General features: G+C 47.3%; 1 protein-coding gene across 1 annotated transcript in view; it reads right to left on the reverse strand.

Moving 5' to 3' along the window:
- The window catches only part of LRP11 (LDL receptor related protein 11), a 57,369-nt gene that overhangs the window by 16,553 nt on the left and 21,606 nt on the right, over positions 1-19,210 (reverse strand). The window contains exons 4-6 of the mRNA XM_073671352.1: positions 12,876-13,010; positions 11,667-11,861; positions 9,279-9,335 (exon numbers count right to left, since the gene is read on the reverse strand). Of these exons, the coding sequence (XP_073527453.1) occupies positions 9,279-9,335; positions 11,667-11,861; positions 12,876-13,010 (387 nt within the window). The remainder of the gene's footprint in view (positions 1-9,278; positions 9,336-11,666; positions 11,862-12,875; positions 13,011-19,210) is intronic.

Genomic DNA, 19,210 nt, shown 5'->3' on the forward strand with positions numbered 1-19,210 from the left:
GCAGGGTAGGAGGGCTTCTCTAAGAAACACTATCAGGTCTGTGAGAGCCAGAATTCTTTCTGGTTGGTAGATGATCAAATACTTATTTCATGCAATAAAATGCAAATTAATTATATAAAAATCATACAATGTGACTTTCTGGATTTTATTTTTAGATTCTGTCTCTCACAGTTCAAGTGTACCTACAATACAAAGTACAGACCTCTCCATTCTTTGTAGGTGGGAAAACTTGCAAAGTTGGCAGTGTATCAAATACTTACAGTATTTTCCCCAATTTATCTATCTATCTATCTATGTATCTATCTATCTATCTATCTATCCAACTATCTATATTTCACAACACATCATAATGCGCCCTGCTTATCTGGCACCCCAGGGGTCTGGTCTCCACAGTAATAGCAATGTTATGTCTGAGAGCAGGTGGGAGGTCTCTTGGTCAGGGATCCTGTGCATGCCACACCTCCTGCCCAGTCCTGGGAGGGGAAGAACTTCCCCTATATAAAGCTGGGGCTGAGGCAGGGTTAGGAGAAGAGTAGAGTAGAGAGAAGAAGAGTTGAGAAGAAGAGAAGCAGCTATAGGAAAGAGAGATCAGGAGCTCTGTGGGAGCAGTGCTAAAAGGAATCAGGGGCTGGCAGCTGAAGAGCTCGCCCTGATTGAAGAGTTACCACCGGACCCGGAGTCCGAGGCTGTGGGGATTAACCCAGACCCAGCAGCAGAAACCGCCCGGCAGGGGATTTCAGGTCCTCTGGCCAAGAAACCCGAAAGCACGGTCACACGCGTGGGACCAGCACCGCCGTCGTGGAGCGGAAGCCACTAGAAGGCCCCGAGTCACCGGCCATACGGGTGAGCACCACACGGTACACTCAGGGACGTGGGCTACTTTTACCCGCCTCTAGCAAGGTAGCCAGAAGAGTACAATTAGTTGGGGAGGCCTACAACTCCGCCTGGCCAGGGGAGATCCCATCTGCTCAAAGACTGACCAGGCCCCGATCGCTAGCCAGTACTCCGGGAGGGTCTATCTTTATCACCAGTAAAGACCCTGAACTACACCGCATCGTCTCTGAGTGGTTCCTGCTACCCCCATCATCCACGTCGGCTGCCCTGAGGCCATACCCCTCCCGTTGGGGGTTATACCATCTACGCTGCACTATCCTACCACCGGCCTCAGCGGTCTGCCCTGCAGCGGCAGCTCCATAGCTGCATTCAACGGGTGGCGTAGTCGTCCTATATCTACTGCTAATATACCGCCACTTAGTCTGACTCCCTGGGCACGGACCGGGTCACCGCCACGAGACTACTACCCCCAACAGGCCCGGCTCCGGGTAGTCCCCGCGTGCGCAACGCTACACCAAGTAGGCCCAGGGGTGCGTCAACTTTTGGCGTAGTCGGCAGGATTACGTGCCCGCAACCACCGGGTACTGCGTGCCTGAAAAAGACTGTTCAAACTTACCAGTGGTGAAGATTCCCGCCATCCGTGGAGGTTTCCCGCCATCCGGTGCCATCTTCTACCTTCTTCCCGCCATCCGCGAAGTTTTCCCGCCATCCGGCGCCATCTTCTGCCTTCTTCCCGCCTTCCGTGGAGTTTTCCCGCCGTTGGACGCCATCTTGAAGACGCCGCGCGGGAAGAAGAGGGGCGTGGACTCCGAAAGCGCGCGAGAACTGAAGCCCCGCCTCACGTCCAGACGGCGCGTAAGGTCCTGGAAGGAGCCCAGCAGACGCTGACGTCACAGGAGCGCGACGGAAGGTCCTCAACCCTGACGATCCACTGCGGAGCCGCGGCCTACGGAAGAGGATCATCGCAAGGTAGGCCACGGTCCACTAGGATACGGAGGAGAGCTTCACTGCCTCAACCCCCGCCAGCTCCAGCGCTGCTGCAGTCATGCCTTTTACCATGCCCTATATCCCGGGAGCAGCCTGGCTACCCCAATACTCAGGGGAGTCACATACCCTGAATGACTTTAGAGAAAAGCTGGATAGCCTCTTCCAGGTGTACCCCCTCACAGAAGAGCAAAAAGTGAGCATCCTGGTGGCCCAACTAACCGGGGCAGCCCAAAGGGAGGTAAAGTCCTGGCCACCTGGGAGGAGGACTGTCGCGGGGATACTAACCCGGCTGAGGGACACCTTTGATACCCGCACCTCAGCCGAGATTAAGCTTAAATTCTATGGGTGCAAGCAGCGAGCACATGAGAGTATAAGGGACTATGCACTAAACCTACAAGAGGCCCTGAGAGCCATTAAGCAGACCGACCCCGACAGCGTGGGAAACGAGGACAGGCTGTTGACCGAACAATTTATAGAGGGACTATATTGCAATGTCCACCGAACCCAGTTGCGGGCAATAGCCTTACAGGATCCTCATCTGGACTTTGCACAGTTCAAGGACAGAGCCATCCGGGTGCTCCGAGAACCGGCACCGGGTGGCGTTGTGATCCACAGGCGCCCAGCTATCACTTACCACCAGGAGGCGGCGCCCTTGTCGGCAGGGCCTGTGGGGGCTGATGCGCAGGCTTTGAACAATGACTCGGCTCCAGACCTGCACCATCAGGTCCAAGAGCTAGCTAAAAGCGTTGCTGCGCTAACCCGAACTGTGCAGTCTTTACAGGTTTCCACTCCAGGGAAGATCCAGCTGGCATCCGGACCGGAGGACATCCCGTGGCGTCGACCAAGGAGGACCCCACCGGCCAGAGGAAGACCCAGCGACCGATACAACGAGGACGGACAACCCATCTGCCGCCGCTGCAATCAACCCGGACATATGGCAAGGTACTGTCCTTTAAACTGGCACAACCTGGGGTAGAGGGCCAACCCCCAGGAAAAAGATCACCAGGCCCATCGAACTGGCGTGACAAATATGTGGGAGGACGTCCAGTCTTGCCTGTGGTACTGGATGGCATTCCTATGAGTGCCCTACTGGACACCGGGTCACAGGTCACCACCATCCCGTACGTGCTCTTCAAGCAGTACTGGAATGACTCGGATATAACCCGCTACCCTGACGACGACTTGAGTATTATTGCCAGCAATGGTCAACCCGTGCCGCAGATCGGATTTAAAGAGATGACCATTAAAATCGGTAGAGTCGAACTGGCAGCACAGGAACTGATCATTGTGGACATTGACAAGCGTGAGAGTCACCCAAAGATAACTCTAGGAACTAATGTGATTGAAAATTGTCTTGCAGAGGTGATTTTCATTTTACAGCAGGTTGCCAAGAACGCCAGCTCCGGCCAGCAGCGAGTGCTCCAGAAAGAGATCCGGGCACTGATGCGACGGCAACAAGTGGAACTCTCCGGCGGTGAGATTGGTAGCGTAAGAATGTGTGACCCTTTCCCTATTGCCATACCCCCGAAAAGTGAAATGATGATTTGGTGCCGGGCAGCTATTGGTCTGAGAGGTAGAGATTACCAGGCCATGGTAGAACCAGTCTACTCAGACAGTAGGCCCACCATTTTGACAGCACGGGGGGTAGTTGATGTACGCCATGGGAGGGTACCCGTTCGCATAATAAATATTGGGAAAAGGGAAGTATACCTGCCCCGGTATGCTACGCTAGCCAAATTATATACTATCAACCAAAATTCTATACAGTCTGTGGAACCCTTGCCTCCATCTCACCCGGAGGAAGGTAACGGTTCTACGAAAATAATGGAGGATTGGTGTCAGCAACTACATTTGGGTACTGACTCCACTCCCTCCCACCAGAAACAGGGAGTCTACCGGGTGGTTCAAGAGTACGAGAGAGTGTTTAGTAAACACCCGTTAGACTTCGGGCGAGTCAAGGGGGTAGAACACCACATCCCCACGGGAGACCATCCTCCCATAAAAGAGAGGTATCGGCCCGTACCCCCTGCACACTACCAACACGCCAAGGGGATGCTTAGAGACATGAAGGAGGCTGGGGTAATCAGGGATAGCTGTAGCCCCTGGGCAGCTCCACTAGTCTTGGTCAAAAAGAAAGACAACACCATGAGAATGTGTGTAGATTACCGGAAAATTAACCGTATCACACACAAAGATGCGTACCCCTTACCAAGAATAGAGGAGTCTTTGGCTGCTTTAAAATCTGCTAACTTCTTCTCCACCTTGGATCTCACTAGCGGGTACTGGCAGGTTCCTGTAGCAGAGGCGGCTCGGGAGAAGACCGCATTCACCACCCCGATGGGACTTAGCGAGTTTACCTGCATGCCGTTTGGACTCTGCAACGCACCAGGAACCTTCCAGCGACTGATGGAGTGCTGTCTGGGACACCGGAACTTTGAGACGGTCCTGTTATACCTGGACGATGTCATCGTCTACTCCAAGACCTACGAGGACCACCTGAAGCACCTGGCGGAAGTGTTTGAAGCTCTGGCAAGTTACGGCCTAAAGGTGAAACCTTCCAAGTGTCACCTCCTGAAGCCAAAGGTGCAGTACCTGGGACACGTGGTGAGTGCTGACGGAGTGGCTCCCGACCCTGATAAGATCACCGCAATTAAGGAATGGCCAAGCCCCTCCAGCGTAAAGGAAGTGAGGCAGTTCCTCGGGTTGGTAGGCTACTACCGAAGATTCATTCCCGGTTTCACCAAAAAGGCAGCTCCTATGTAGGACCTCCTGATAGGCCAGTCCAGGAAGGCCAAGAACCAGAAGCCACCCTTCAGATGGGAGAAGCTGGAAGAAGAGTCCTTCCGCCAGCTGAAGATGGCCCTCACGGGGGATGAAATCCTGGCGTACCCTGATTACAGCCAGCCCTTTATCCTCTACACCGACGCAAGTAACATCGGGCTAGGAGCCGTACTGTCCCAGATCCAGCAGGGGAAAGAACGAGTAATTGCTTACGCCAGCCGAAAACTGCGGCCCACCGAAAGAAACCCTGAGAATTACAGCTCATTTAAGCTAGAGTTCCTGGCAGTGGTGTGGGCAGTCACCGAACGCTTTAAGCACTACCTCGCTGCTTCCCGGTTCACCGTGTACACGGATAACAACCCGTTGACACACCTGGACACTGCAAGACTCGGTGCCCTAGAGCAGAGATGGATGGCCCGCTTGTCCAACTATGAGTTTACAATCAAATACCGGGCAGGACGCTCCAATACCAACGCAGACGCCCTGTCCAGGATGCCAAACCTACCGGACGTAGGGGAAGATTCAGAGGAACTGGAAGAAGTTGAGCTCCCCGCGTTCCACCGTCATGGGACTATCCAGTATTCCCACCGTGTAAGAAGTAAGCAGACCGCTACGTTCAACCCCTTACCTCATTACAACTGGGTGGAGACGCAAGACAGTGACCCTGCCGTCCGTCTGGTAAAGGAGATGCTGACTCGGCCAGATGCACGCCTTGACCCAGACGCTCCGGAGGAAGCCAAGCAACTGTGGGCTGAGAAGAGTCGACTGTTCCTTTATAAGGGAAAGTTGTGCCGCAGAATGGTTAACTCCCGAACGCATGAACTAATCTGGCAAGTAGTGGTGCCAAGAAGAGACGCAGCTATGGTGATGGAGGCATACCACGACGGAGCTGGGCATTTCGGATGGAAGAAGCTGGAGTTTCTGCTGCGCGGGCGGTTCCATTGGGTAGGCATGAGAGGAACCATCGAGAGGTGGTGCAGAGACTGTGGCCCATGCAACTTAAGAAGGAGGGACCGTGCCAGCCAGAAGACTCCCCTGCGGTCCATCATCACCAGACAGCCGTTGGAACTGGTAGCCTTGGATCATGTAAAACTGACCCCAAGCAGAAGTGGCTACGTCTACGCGTTAACCATCGTGGATCACTACTCCCGGTTCTTGGTTGTCGTCCCCGTCAAGGACTTAACGGCTCAAACAGCAGCTAGAGCCTTCCAGCAGCACTTCTGCCGTCCGCACGGATACCCGGAGCAGGTGCTGACGGACCAGGGGCCTGCCTTTGAAGCGGAAGTCTTCCAGGAGTTCTGCACCCTGTATGGCTGCCGGAAGATTAGAACAACACCCTATCACCCGCAAACTAATGGACTTTGTGAGAAAATGAACCAGGTGGTGATAGATCTTCTGAAAACATTGCCCCTGGAAGAACGTAGTCTGTGGCCTGAAAAGCTGCCCGACCTGGTGGACCTATACAACCACATCCCGGTAGGTTCCACCAACTGTACCCCGGCTTAGCTAATGAGGGCAAGACCTGGTAAGCTTCCTGTTGATCTGGAGATGGGAGTCCTGACACCCGAGGACACTTCACCAGAAGCAGACTGGGACACAGAGAGGCAGCAGCAGTACCGGAAAGTACAGGAGAGCGTGGAGCGAAGTCTCTGTCAAGCTAGGGAAAGACAAGAGAAAACTTACAACCAGTATGCTCCCGCTGTTCCCCTGGTGCCCGGAGAGCAGGTCTTGAAGAGGAAAAGACGGCTCCACAAGTTGGACGACCAGTGGGAGAAGGACCCGTACACCGTACTGCCCTCAAGCCACGACAACCCGAAGATCTGTACAATCAGTAAAGACGGAGGGGAAACCACAGCCATTGTATCCCGGGATCACCTAAAGAAGTGTCCCGAACAGCTACGGAACCCTGAAGAGGAACAAGAGGACCCTCGACCCGTAGAGGAAAGGGAAGATATGGTTAGTACTGTGCTCGGAGACTTCCCTCGGTCTTGGACCCAAGTCAATGGTGCTGTTGTGGTACCCGTCCTCACCTTCCTCCAACCAGCATCCCAAGTGCCTACGGAGAAACAGGTGGAGCTGGAAGAACAGCCGGTCCAGGAGGCAGAAGACCCCACACAAGCAGACCAGGAGAATCAACCCTCTGCTTATAGTGAGCCTGCCATACCCCTAGTGAGCCAAAGAGTCCGTAGACGGCTGCCCAGTTTACCCTTGACAGCTCCTATACCCTGTAGCTCAGGACCAGTCAGCCAGCTCCGTAGGTCCACTAGGGTCACTAGAGGCCAGCTGCCCATACGGTGGAGGATCTAAATGTTCAAGCTATTTTATTAATGTTTACCTGTTTATTGTTGCTTGTGTATAATTATGTGTTTCTAGTTATTTATAGGAGTCTTTGGTGGATTTACCGGGAATCCTTTGTGTATATAGTTGGAGCGTAACCCAGGACGGACTGAAAGACTGTTAAGGACTCGGGGCAGGACAGACCCCTACCTGGTTACGTCTCCCTGTGTTGGTGAAATGGACACCCTTGTTTTCCTCAAAAGTTACACCCGGTTGCGGACACGCCGTGACCATCCTAATGTTTTTCTTTATTGCGTTGTTTCTGTTTGTAATTTGTTATGTTACAAAAATATGTTTAGTCCCGGAGTACTAACTTTCACTAGGGGGGAATGTGGCACCCCAGGGGTCTGGTCTCCACAGTAATAGCAATGTTATGTCTGAGAGCAGGTGGGAGGTCTCTTGGTCAGGAATCCTATGCATGCCACACCTCCTGCCCAGTCCTGGGAGGGGAAGAACTTCCCCTATATAAAGCTGGGGCTGAGGCAGGGTTAGGAGAAGAGTAGAGTAGAGTGAAGAAGAGTTGAGAAGAAGAGAAGCAGCTATAGGAAAGAGAGATCAGGAGCTCTGTGGGAGCAGTGCTAAAAGGAATCAGGGGCTGGCAGCTGAAGAGCTCGCCCTGATTGAAGAGTTACCACCGGACCCGGAGTCCGAGGCTGTGGGGATTAACCCAGACCCAGCAGCAGAAACCGCCCGGCAGGGGATTTCAGGTCCTCTGGCCAAGAAACCCGAAGGCACGGTCACACGCGTGGGACCAGCACCGCCGTCGTGGAGCGGAAGCCACTAGAAGGCCCCGAGTCACCGGCCATACGGGTGAGCACCACACGGTACACTCAGGGACGTGGGCTACTTTTACCCGCCTCTAGCAAGGTAGCCAGAAGAGTACAATTAGTTGGGGAGGCCTACAACTCCGCCTGGCCAGGGGAGATCCCATCTGCTCAAAGACTGACCAGGCCCCGATCGCTAGCCAGTACTCCGGGAGGGTCTATCTTTATCACCAGTAAAGACCCTGAACTACACCGCATCGTCTCTGAGTGGTTCCTGCTACCCCCATCATCCACGTCGGCTGCCCTGAGGCCATACCCCTCCCGTTGGGGGTTATACCATCTACGCTGCACTATCCTACCACCGGCCTCAGCGGTCTGCCCTGCAGCGGCAGCTCCATAGCTGCATTCAACGGGTGGCGTAGTCGTCCTATATCTACTGCTAATATACCGCCACTTAGTCTGACTCCCTGGGCACGGACCGGGTCACCGCCACGAGACTACTACCCCCAACAGGCCCGGCTCCGGGTAGTCCCCGCGTGCGCAACGCTACACCAAGTAGGCCCAGGGGTGCGTCACTTACATTCTACAGCTACATTTTATTAAATCACATTTATATCTTGGGTACAGAAAGTCTCAGTGGAACAACTGTAACATAAAATGAATGACAATACTTTTGATTACCACATGATTCTCTTACTATGTGATATCTAAAGAGATTTTCCAGGACTAAAATATTGATGACCTCTCTATAAATGATTTTTGGGGATCCCAGAGTAGGACAGGGGTGCAATGCCAGGCACAGCAATAGCAGTATATATGGTGCTGGGACATGTCGTTCATTAGAATATCACAGCCTCTTTACTCCGTTCATCAGCAGTGGTCCTGTAGGGATCGGACCCTCAACAGATTGAATATTAACAGCCATCTATGGGTCATCATTATTTAAGGGTACCTGTCACTTCAGGAAATGCTATGTACCTGCAGATATAGGGGTAATCTGTAAGTAAATAGCATTTAAAACATGCGGCGCCGGCTAAGTAGAAAAGCGGCTTTAGAGAGAAAATTAGGTTGTATCCTCAATGTAGCCCCTCGCTTCCAATCATCAGGGTTACCGTTACTGCTCACTATTCAGTGAGCACGGCTGTAATCATTCCCAGGGCATTTTGATTGACAGCCTGCTGTGCAGCGTATGTGTGCAGTGCCATGTGTGCAGAGCAGACTGTCAATCAAAGTGCCAGGGAATTATTACAGCTGTGCTCCCTGAATAGTGAGCAGTGACCATAACTGCTCCCTGCACCGTCCTGATGACTGGAGGTGAGCAGCTGCAGAGAGAATAAAACATCCTATTCTCCCTGTAGGCGCTGCTCTAGTAAGCCGGCTACACAGGACTGAAACACTATTTACCTGCAGATTAACCCTATATCTACAGGAAAATAGCGTTTCTGGAGGTATCAGGTTCTCTTTACGTACCCAAAGACTTCTTTAATATTTGTCTAATCCATATCTGTCATTCAATAATTGCATAATAAAGCAAACTGTTTTTGTAACTGGATATATATGATATCAGCAATGTACCTGGTTCCACTTCCATGTTTCCACTTGGGTCCAACGTTGTGGCGGGTATAATCGCTCCTAGACAAAAGCACAATACAATATATCTAAGAATACATATATTTCCTAAATATTACGGTTATATAAACTATAGTGGCCATTGTAAGTTTAGTAATTGCATGAATTCTTATTTATTACCTTATACAGGTGCATCTAACAAAATTAGAATATCATCAAAAAGTGAATTTATTTCAGTTCTCCAATAAAAAAAGTGAAACTCCTATATTATATAGAGTCATTACAAACAGAGTGATCTATTTCAAGTGTTTATTTCTGTTAATGTTGATGATTATGGCTTACAGCCAATGAAAACACAAAAGTCATTATCTCTGTAAATTAGAATACTTTATAACAACAGCTTGAAGAATTATTTTAATATCCGAAATGTTGGCCTACTGAAATGTATGTTCAGTAAATGCACTCAATACTTGGTCGGGGCTCCTCATGCATCAATTGCTGCATCAATGTGGCGTGGCATGGAGGCGATCAGCCTGTGGCACTGCTGAGGTGTTATGGAAGCCCAGGTTGCTTTGATAGCAGCCTTCAGCTCATCTGTATTGTTGGGTCTGGTGTCTCTCATCTTCCTTTTGACAATACCCCAAAGATTCTCTATGGGGTTAAGGTCAGGTGAGTTTTCTGGCCAATCAAGCACAGTGATACTGTTGTGTGTAAACCAGGTATTGGTGCTTTTGACAGTGTGGTCAGGTGCCAAGTCCTACTGGAGAATGACATTTCCACCTCCAAAAAGCTTATCGGCAGAGGGAAGCATGAAGTGCTCGGAAATTTCCTGGTAGACGGCTGCGCTGACTTTGGTCTTGATAAAACACAGTGGACCTACACCAGCAGATGCCATGGCTCCCCAAACCATCACTGATTGTGGAAACTTCACACTAGACCTCCAGCAGCTTGGATTGTGGCCTCTCCACTCTTCCTCCAGACTCTGGGACCTTGATTTCCAAATGAAAATTGGAACTCTAGGACCTTGTGGAGTGTGTCAATGACTGCCTTCTGGACATCTGTCAAGTCAGCAGTCTTCCCCATGATTGTGGAGCCTACTGAAACAGACTAAGGGACCTTTTTAAACGCTTAGGAAGCCTTTGCAGGTGTTTTTTGTTAATGATTCTAATTCACTGAGATAATGACTTTTGTGTTTTCATTGGCTGTAAGCCATAATCATCAACATTAACAGAAATAAACACTTGAAATAGATCACTCTGTTTGTAATGACTCTATATAATATAGGAGTTTCACTTTTTGTATTGAAGAACTGAAATAAATTAACTTTTTGATGATATTCTAATTTAGTGAGATGCACCTGTAGATTATTTCTAGACATCTGAAGTATTTGAGTAATATATTTTTCTATTGATCCCCAAAATGTTTTATGACCACCCCTAAAAGCAATTCAAAGTGAATTGTAGGAAACAATAATACTGAACAAACTGTAATGCTGCTACTTCTTAGCTTATCTGGAACCTGTCAGCAGGTTTTTGTAGCCCACACTAATATCATTTATGTTAAGTCGATGTAATTTTGAGTAAATGCATAACTGTGTTTTAGCAATCTGTATTTCCTTTCCAGAGAAATTTGTAGTCTAATTCGTTGTTCTATGCTAATGAGCCGCAGGGGCCCCGCACTTACAGATCTCCAGTGTCTCTCACTCTTTCCCCAACGGCGGCCAGTCTCCCATCACTGACTGACAGGTCACTCTTCTTTCAGTGACCTGCTCCCCCATCCGAGATCTCACACAGGTGCAGTCATTCCTAGGGTAGTCTGGTTCTCGCAACGTTCTCAGTTGCACCACTCAGGGAATAACAGTGCTAGCGAGAGATCATGGGCAGGCTAGCAGATCTCTGAGAAAAGAGTGATCTGTCAGCCAGTAACAAGAGGCCGGCGGTGAACGAGGAAAACAAAGCCAACCCCCTGCACTTGTGGCTCATTAGCTAAAAACTGGACCAGGAATTTCTTTGAAACATAGATTGCTAAAACAAAGGTATGGATTCATTCAGCATTAGAGCAACATAATATAGATTATATTAGTTTGGGGTATAAAAACTTGCTGACAGGTTCCCTTTAAAAAAAAAAACTTTCCAGCCGGTAGCTGCCACTAGGGGGAGCTAGGGATGTTATTACAGGCAGATTTATTAGAGCTGTATAAGTCAGTGTTCTGTAGACATAGAGGACTTTTTTTTATAGAACTCTATGGCTGTGGAGAACTTTATCAGAAAATCAGAGCTCCGACCACTAGAAAGATATTAAAAAGAATCCGAACTTTAGAAACAATGTAGGAACCACCAGGTCTTATCTCTTAATTGTCCTTATGACACATACCTGCTACATTAAATATCTTACCCGTCTTGATTTTATTATCCCCATTCAATTCCTTGAGAAGTGTCTGATTTTTTACACCGGTGGACACCGAAATCTTCTGTCCTGTGACTCTTGATTTTTCCACATCGGATTCTCTGTCTTTATCATCGTCACTTCCCGTCCCATGATTGTTCGTCTTGTCAGATACGTGAATCACCGTCTTCCGACCAGAACTGACTGCAATACATATGATTGACTAGTTATATATCACAAATATGGACATCAGTATCCAAAGCCAAAAGATCAGCAGTAAAAACAGACTGCTGCCGTATGTACAAGTGATATGATATTTCTGCAATACAAAAGAGGAGCTGCAGCAGCTGGGGCACAGGACTGTATAATACACACAGCAGCTGCTGAAGAACCTCTGTACAAAATGAGATTGTTACATATGTCAGTATGCAGCAGTCTGCGTCTGCTGGAAGAGATTAGCAATGGATCCATAGCACCAATCATCTGTATAATCTTCAGGTACTGAGGATCTGCTTAGGATCTGCTCAGGTAGCAGTATCACTCTGCAGTATATACTATATAAAAAGCATAGTAACCCCATGGACCTGGCTATAGTGTACCGTGTATGCCTACATACAGGATTCATCATTGGTGGGGTTTTTTGTCTTGTGGCATTAATCAACTTTTTTTTGGCTCCAAAATCTTCAAAATGTCATCATGAATTTTGCGCAAACTGAAAAATGCTCTTTATTTTCGTCTTTTCCTTTATGCGACTTTCCAACACAAAAAGTTGCATGTTCCGCTAAAACGTTGGTAAAATTTGCACACAAAAAAATTCAGGAGTACATAAAATTACTCTGGGATCTGGAGTACACTCTCGCACTTTATGAATCAGCCGAAAACATCTGAAAAACACTAAACCCCACTAACAATGATGAACATAAAAAAAAAACAGGGAAATACATTAAATAGACTTTAAAACAAAGGTACCAATTAAAACAAGAGCTAGGCACAAATGAAAAAAAACCTAGACTAAATGCAATAATGAATCGGGCCCAAAATACCAAAGTCTGCCATATAATAACAAACACAGAAGAACGTGTCCTTCTAAAGACAAGCTCATGTTTGCTGCAAAACAAGACATACAATGGCGGCTTTCTGCTCCGGTTTTGCAGCTCTCATGATTCATAAGCAGATGTAATGACTTGATACTCCTGAATGTGGTGCAGAATGACTCACGGTTCTGGCAGAAAGCTTCGTCAGAGCCATCCGGACACTGCACCACTCGGTCACAGGCCAGTGTGATATCTATGCAGCAGCCATCGTCACAGATAAACTGGTAGCGGGAACAAGCTCCGCTGCAGGATGCGGGGGCTGGGAGAGAAGGAAACAGGACAATGCACATTATATTAGTAGGGGACACTTACTGTACATTGGTGTAATTACCTTTATAAATCCCCCGACTGACAGTCAGTTGTTCTCGCTGGGGAAAGCTCTGGGCGGCTACACGTCTCCTGGAGCAGCCGATACTAAAGACGTGCCATCTAGTGATGAGCGAGCGTGTTCTGTTAACCCTTTTGGCGAGTATTTTGGCGTGCACAGCATTTCATTCATTGTCACCGCGTCTGCAAGTGTCACGGCTGTTAGACAGCGAGGTGAGCACTCGAGTGTGTGCGCCGAAAGGGTTAATGAGGCATACTCGCAAATAGAAGGGGTCTGACATATATAAGCAGAGCTGTCCCAATAGATATATTGGGCCATAGATAAACACGTGGTCAAAATTGTTGGTACCCCTCGTTTAATGAAAGAAAAACCCACAATGGTCACAGAAATAACTTGAATCTGACAAAAGTAATAATAAATTAAAAATCTATGAAAATGAACAAATGAAAGTCAGACATTGCTTTTCTGCTTCCACAGAATTTTTAATAAATTAAACTCATGAAATAGGCCTGGACAGAAATGATGGTTCTTCTTAACTTAATATTTTGTTGAACAACCTTTTGAGGCAATCACTGCAATCAGACGATTCCTGTAACTGTCAATGAGACTTCTGTACCTCTCGACAGGTATTTTGAAGGCCACTTCAGAATAGTCCAATGTTTTCCTCTTAGCCATTCTTGGGTGTTTTTAGCTGTGTGTTTTGGGTAATTTTCCTGTTGCAAGACCCATGACCTGCAACTGAGACCAAGCTTTCTGACACTGGGCAGCACATTTCTCTCTAGAATCCCTTGATAGTCTTGAGATTTCATTGTACCCTGCACAGATTCAAGACACCCTGTGCCAGATGTGGCAAAGTATCCCCAGAACATAACAGAGCCTCCTCCATGTTTCACAGGAAGGACAGTGTTCTTTTCTTGATATGCTTCATTTTTCCGGCTGTGAACATAGAGCTGATATGCCTTGCCAAAAACTTCCATTTTTGTCTCATGTGTCCATAAGACATTCTGCCAAAACCTTTGTGGCTTGTCAACATGTAGTTTGGCAAATTCCAGTCTGGCTTTTTTATGATTTTTTTTCAACAATGGTGTTCTCCTTGGTCGTCTCCCATGAAGACCACTTTGGATCAAACAACGGCGGATGGTGCGATCTGACACTGATGTTCCTTGAGCTTGAAGTGCACCTTTAATCTCTTTAGAAGTTTTCCTGGACTCTTCTGTTACCATTCATATTATCCGTCTCTTTGATTTGTCATCAATTTTCCTCCTGCGGCCACGTCCAGGGAGGTTGGCTACAGTCCCATGGATCTTAAAAAAAACAGCAAATCCACCTAGAATTAAAAGTATATTCAATGTCCATACATTTTATATTACACTTAGGCTTGGACATAGAGAAGAACACAAAGAATAGCTGTCCATTACACCACAGGATGGCCCAGACCTAGTGATAGATAGACATGCAGGCCTCTAAAACAAGAGGTTCCCATAAAGTGTATCCACCTAAGTATCCACCTATGGTTGAATGGCGATAAATAATAATTTTATTGCGCATATTCTTTAGGTAATTATCATTATGCTTAACATAACACTTAGGCTATGTTCACACGTAGCACAAAATTTATGATGCAGAACTGGTCACAAATCCATGGTCTGAAATGTTACCCTAGTCCATTACTAAGCATTGAGTAGGGTGATGTAGCCTTGCAGCGCTGTGGTCTGGAGATAAAATCCCACCAAGGACAACATCTGCAGGGAGTTTGTATGTTCTCCCTGTGTTTGGGTGAGTTTTCTCCGGGTTCTCCCTGATTTTCTCCCACACTCCAATCATAGGAAATATTGTGAACCCCAGTGGGAACTATGATGAATTGTGGAAATTAATGTAAACACTATATAGGTAAGCAAAATAAATAAAGAAATCCCCACAAGAATGAAAATGCTGCAAAATTGAAATCCACACCATGCTATCATTTTTGTGCAGATATTTTTCTGCATAATGTAAATGAGATTTTGAAAAACCCATCTACTTGTATTGTTCAGTAAATTACTCGGAACCCGCAACACAAATCTGTGACATGTGAACCTTGCCTTCCAGTTACATGTAAACATTTTCTTCACGAATTGCATGTGAAGTTCCTGGGTTTGACACTAGATGGCAATATTTTCCCATGGATCAGATGTGAACTTTAGTAACGTGGACGTATGCTCTTCAGCAGCAACTCTCAGACTGGGAACTGTTCAGGTTGCACTGGTGAGGCGCCCCCTAGATGCTGGTGAGGTGCAGCTGGGGAGGCCATATTAAACAAGTGATCATACGTTGCACTCTGTTCTCTAAATGCATCAACATCTGGTACAGTGATATGAATGATTCATATTGGCTTGTTGTAATGCTCTGCTGGGTTCAGAAGATAAATATAATATAAATGGGTAATGATTATAATGCTGTCAGGACTTCACCCATTGCTGGGGTCCAGAGAATAATATATCATGTTGGGAGTGCTGATCCACAGTAGAAAACCTTTCAGAAACATTCTTCTATTTGTGTATGAAGCACCATGGAGTATGCTGGTTCTATACAGAGGGGGAAAAAAGTATTTAGTCAGCCACCAATTGTGCAAGTTCTCCCACTTAAAAAGAGGAGAGTCCCGTAATTGACATCATAGGTAGACCTCAACTATGAGAGACAAAATGAGAAAACAAATCCTGAAAATCACATTGTCTGATTTGGAAAGACATTTTTTTTTAATTTTGGTGGAAAATAAGTATTTGGTCAATTACAAAAGTTAATCTCCATACTTTGTTATATATCCTTTGTTGGCAATGACAGAGGTCAAACGTTTTCTGTAAGTCTTCACAAGGTTGGCACACACTGTTGCTGGTATGTTGGCCCATTCCTCCATGCAGATCTCCTCTAGAACAGTGATGTTTTGGTGCTGTCGCTGGGCAACACGGACTTTCTATTCCCTCCAAAGGTTTTTCTATAGGGTTTAGATCTGGAGACTGGCTAGGCCACTCCAGGACCTTGAAATGCTTCTTACAAAGCCACTCCTTCGTTGCTCTGGCGGTGTGCTTGGGATCATTGTCATGCTGAAAGACCCAGCCACGTTTCATCTTCAATGCCCTTGCTGATGTAAGGAGGTTTGCACTCAAAATCTCACGATACATGGCCTCATTCATACTTTCATGTAAACGGATCAGTCGTCCTGGTCCCTTGGCAGAGAAACAGCCCCAAAGCATGATATTGCCACCCTCATGCTTCACAGTAGGTATGGTGTTTTTTGGATGCAACTCAGCATTCTTTCTCCTCCAAACACGACGAGTTGTGTTTCAACCAAGCAGTTCTACTTTGATTTAACTGACCATATGACATTCTCCCAATACTCTTCTGGATCATCCAAATGCTTTCTAGCAAACTTCAGACGGGCCCGGACATGTAATGGCTTAAGCAGGGGGACACGTTTGGCACTGCAGGATCTGAATCCCTGGCGGCGTAGTGTGTTACTGATGGTAGCCTGTGTAACGTTGGTCCCAGCTCTCTGCAGGTCATTCACTAGGTCCCCCCATGTGGTTATGGGATTTTCGCTCACCGTTCTTGAGATCATTTTGACCCCAGGGGGCAAGAAAAAAGCAGCTAAGTAAAGAAAAACGAGTGGCCATCATTACTTTAAGAAATGAAGGTCAGTCAGTCCGAAAAAATAGGCAAACTTTGAATGTGTCCCCAAGTGCAGTTGCAAAAACCATCAAGCGCTACAAAGAAACTGGCTCACATGAGGACCGCCCCAGGAAAGGAAGACCAAGAGTCACCTCTGCTTCTGAGGATAAGTTTATCCAAGTCACCAGCCTCAGAAATCGCAGGTTAACAGCAGCTCAGATTAGAGACCAGGTCAATGCCACACAGAGTTCTAGCAGCAGACACATCTCTTCAACAACTGTTAAGATGAGACTTTGTGCAGCAGGCCTTCATGGTGAAATAGCTGCTAGGAAACCACAGCTAAGGACAGGCAACAAGGCAACATGCCTGGTTCCCACCCTGAAGCATGGAGGAGGAGGTGTGATGGTGTGGGGATGCTTTGCTGGTGACACTGTTGGGGATTTATTAAAAATTGAAGGCATACTGAACCAGCATGGCTACCACAGCATCTTGCAGCGGCATGCTATTCCATCCGGTTTGCGTTTATTTGGACTATCATTTATTTTTCAACAGGACAATGACCCCAAACACACCTCCAGGCTGTGTAAGGGCTATTTGACCAAGGAGGAGAGTGATGGGGTGCTACGCCAGATGACCTGGCCTCCACAGTCACCAGACCTGAACCCAATCGAGATGGTTTGGGGTGAGCTGGACCACAGAGTGAAGGCAAAAGGGCCAACAAGTGCTTAGCATCTCTGGGAACTCCTTCAAGATTGTTGGAAGACCATTTCCGGTGACTACCTCTTGAAGCTCATCAAGAGAATGCCAAGAGTGTGCAAAGCAGTCATCAAAGCAAAAGGTGGCTACTTTGAAGAGCCTAGAATATAAGACATATTTTCAGTTGTTTCACACTTTTTTGTTAAGTATATAATTCCACATGTGTTAATTCATAGTTTTGATGCCTTCAGTGTGAATGTACAATTTTCATAGTCATGAAAATACAGAAAAATCTTTAAATGAGAAGGTGTGTCCAAACTTTTGGTCTGTACTGTAGATATATATATATATACACATATACACACACACACATATATAGCTTTTATGACAAGCACTTTTCAAGATGAGCAGTGTTATCACGTCAATGCAGCAGAAGTTTAGATGAGTTGAGTTTGTCATTTAGATTTGAGAATGTTTTTCTCATTGTGTCCACTGCAGTGCAACGCTCCACAGACCCCTCGCTTCCTTTTTGCCTTGGGGTGGGTCACTCCTGATTGATTGACAGTTTGGGTCAGCAGCATGGCTGTACCGCTGGCTGAACTGTGCACTCTCCGAAGCAGCAAGCAGAAGCAGCTTTGTATGTGAACCAGTAGATCCAGCCATCTTCAGAGCAGCGCTTACAAACTCTCTTTGAAAGAACTTGTAAGCACTGCAACTCCTTGCCTTGAAAATCGGCTACCACTGATAGACTGCAGGGGTGGCTACAAGTAGTAAAGAATGAAACTGGAAATCCCTCCATTCTAGACAAGTTGCTTGTTTTAACAAGGATTTAGCAATTTCACCCATTTATGATCATGAGACAGCTGCTTTAAATAATTCTAAGAATCTCTTTTAGGTAGATATTTTTGGCGGGTGGGACAGTTCTCTCCATTTCCTAAGTCTCCCAAACAATCTGGAAGAATAGGCAAGTATGATGTGTGATGTCACCTCTATAAGATTTGGGTTTTATTGAACGCCTAAGTGCATGCTTTCTCCAAAGTGCAGATAGACTCCTCACAGAAAAGTGATAGATCCCTGAACAATTCTCCAATCGTCTAAGTCAGAAGACCCTTTAAGGGTCAGAGACAAGGTTCTTCTCCTCTCCAAAGTCAATTGGTATTCTTGGCATGTCAAACTGGAGCAGGTATGAGGCAGTGGACAGCTACTGGCACAGGTTACAATATTTTCAGGTTACAATGGTCTCCCTGTAATTAGGGGTCCCAGCAATTGGGAAGTTATCCCCATAGATAGGAGATAACTTCTGAACTTAAGAATATCCCCTTAATAAGGCAGGAGTGTCTGAAGTAAAAAAAAAAAAAAAACATAAATTATAGTGAATATGTTGGATCATTTTCACCCCCTAAACGTCCCCCAGTAATAAAAAACCTTATACCCATATGGTGTTTGCTCCTCCTAACCTAGTTACCTCCTTCCAGTCAAGTGGGAGGAGCTGGATCGCAGGAGAATCAAGCCTCAGATTGCGCCCACTGGTGATTGATTGGTTGAGCTGATCATGAACTGTAGAAATCTGAAGTATGCTCCACGTCTGCTGGCTCCTGAGCGTGGACAGGGAGGTGGTGTCTGCTGGCTCCTGAGCGTGGACAGGGAGGTTGTGTCTGCTGGCTCCTGAGCGTGGACAGGGAGGTTGTGTCTGCTGGCTCCTGAGCGTGGACAGGGAGGTTGCGTCTGCTGGCTCCTGAGCGTGGACAGGGAGGTTGTGTCTGCTGGCTCCTGAGCGTGGACAGGGAGGT

Source organism: Phyllobates terribilis, unplaced genomic scaffold (genome assembly GCF_046119375.1).
Source record: "Phyllobates terribilis strain yellow unplaced genomic scaffold, ASM4611937v1 Scaffold_3__8_contigs__length_932513732, whole genome shotgun sequence".
Classification (NCBI taxonomy): domain Eukaryota; kingdom Metazoa; phylum Chordata; class Amphibia; order Anura; family Dendrobatidae; genus Phyllobates; species Phyllobates terribilis.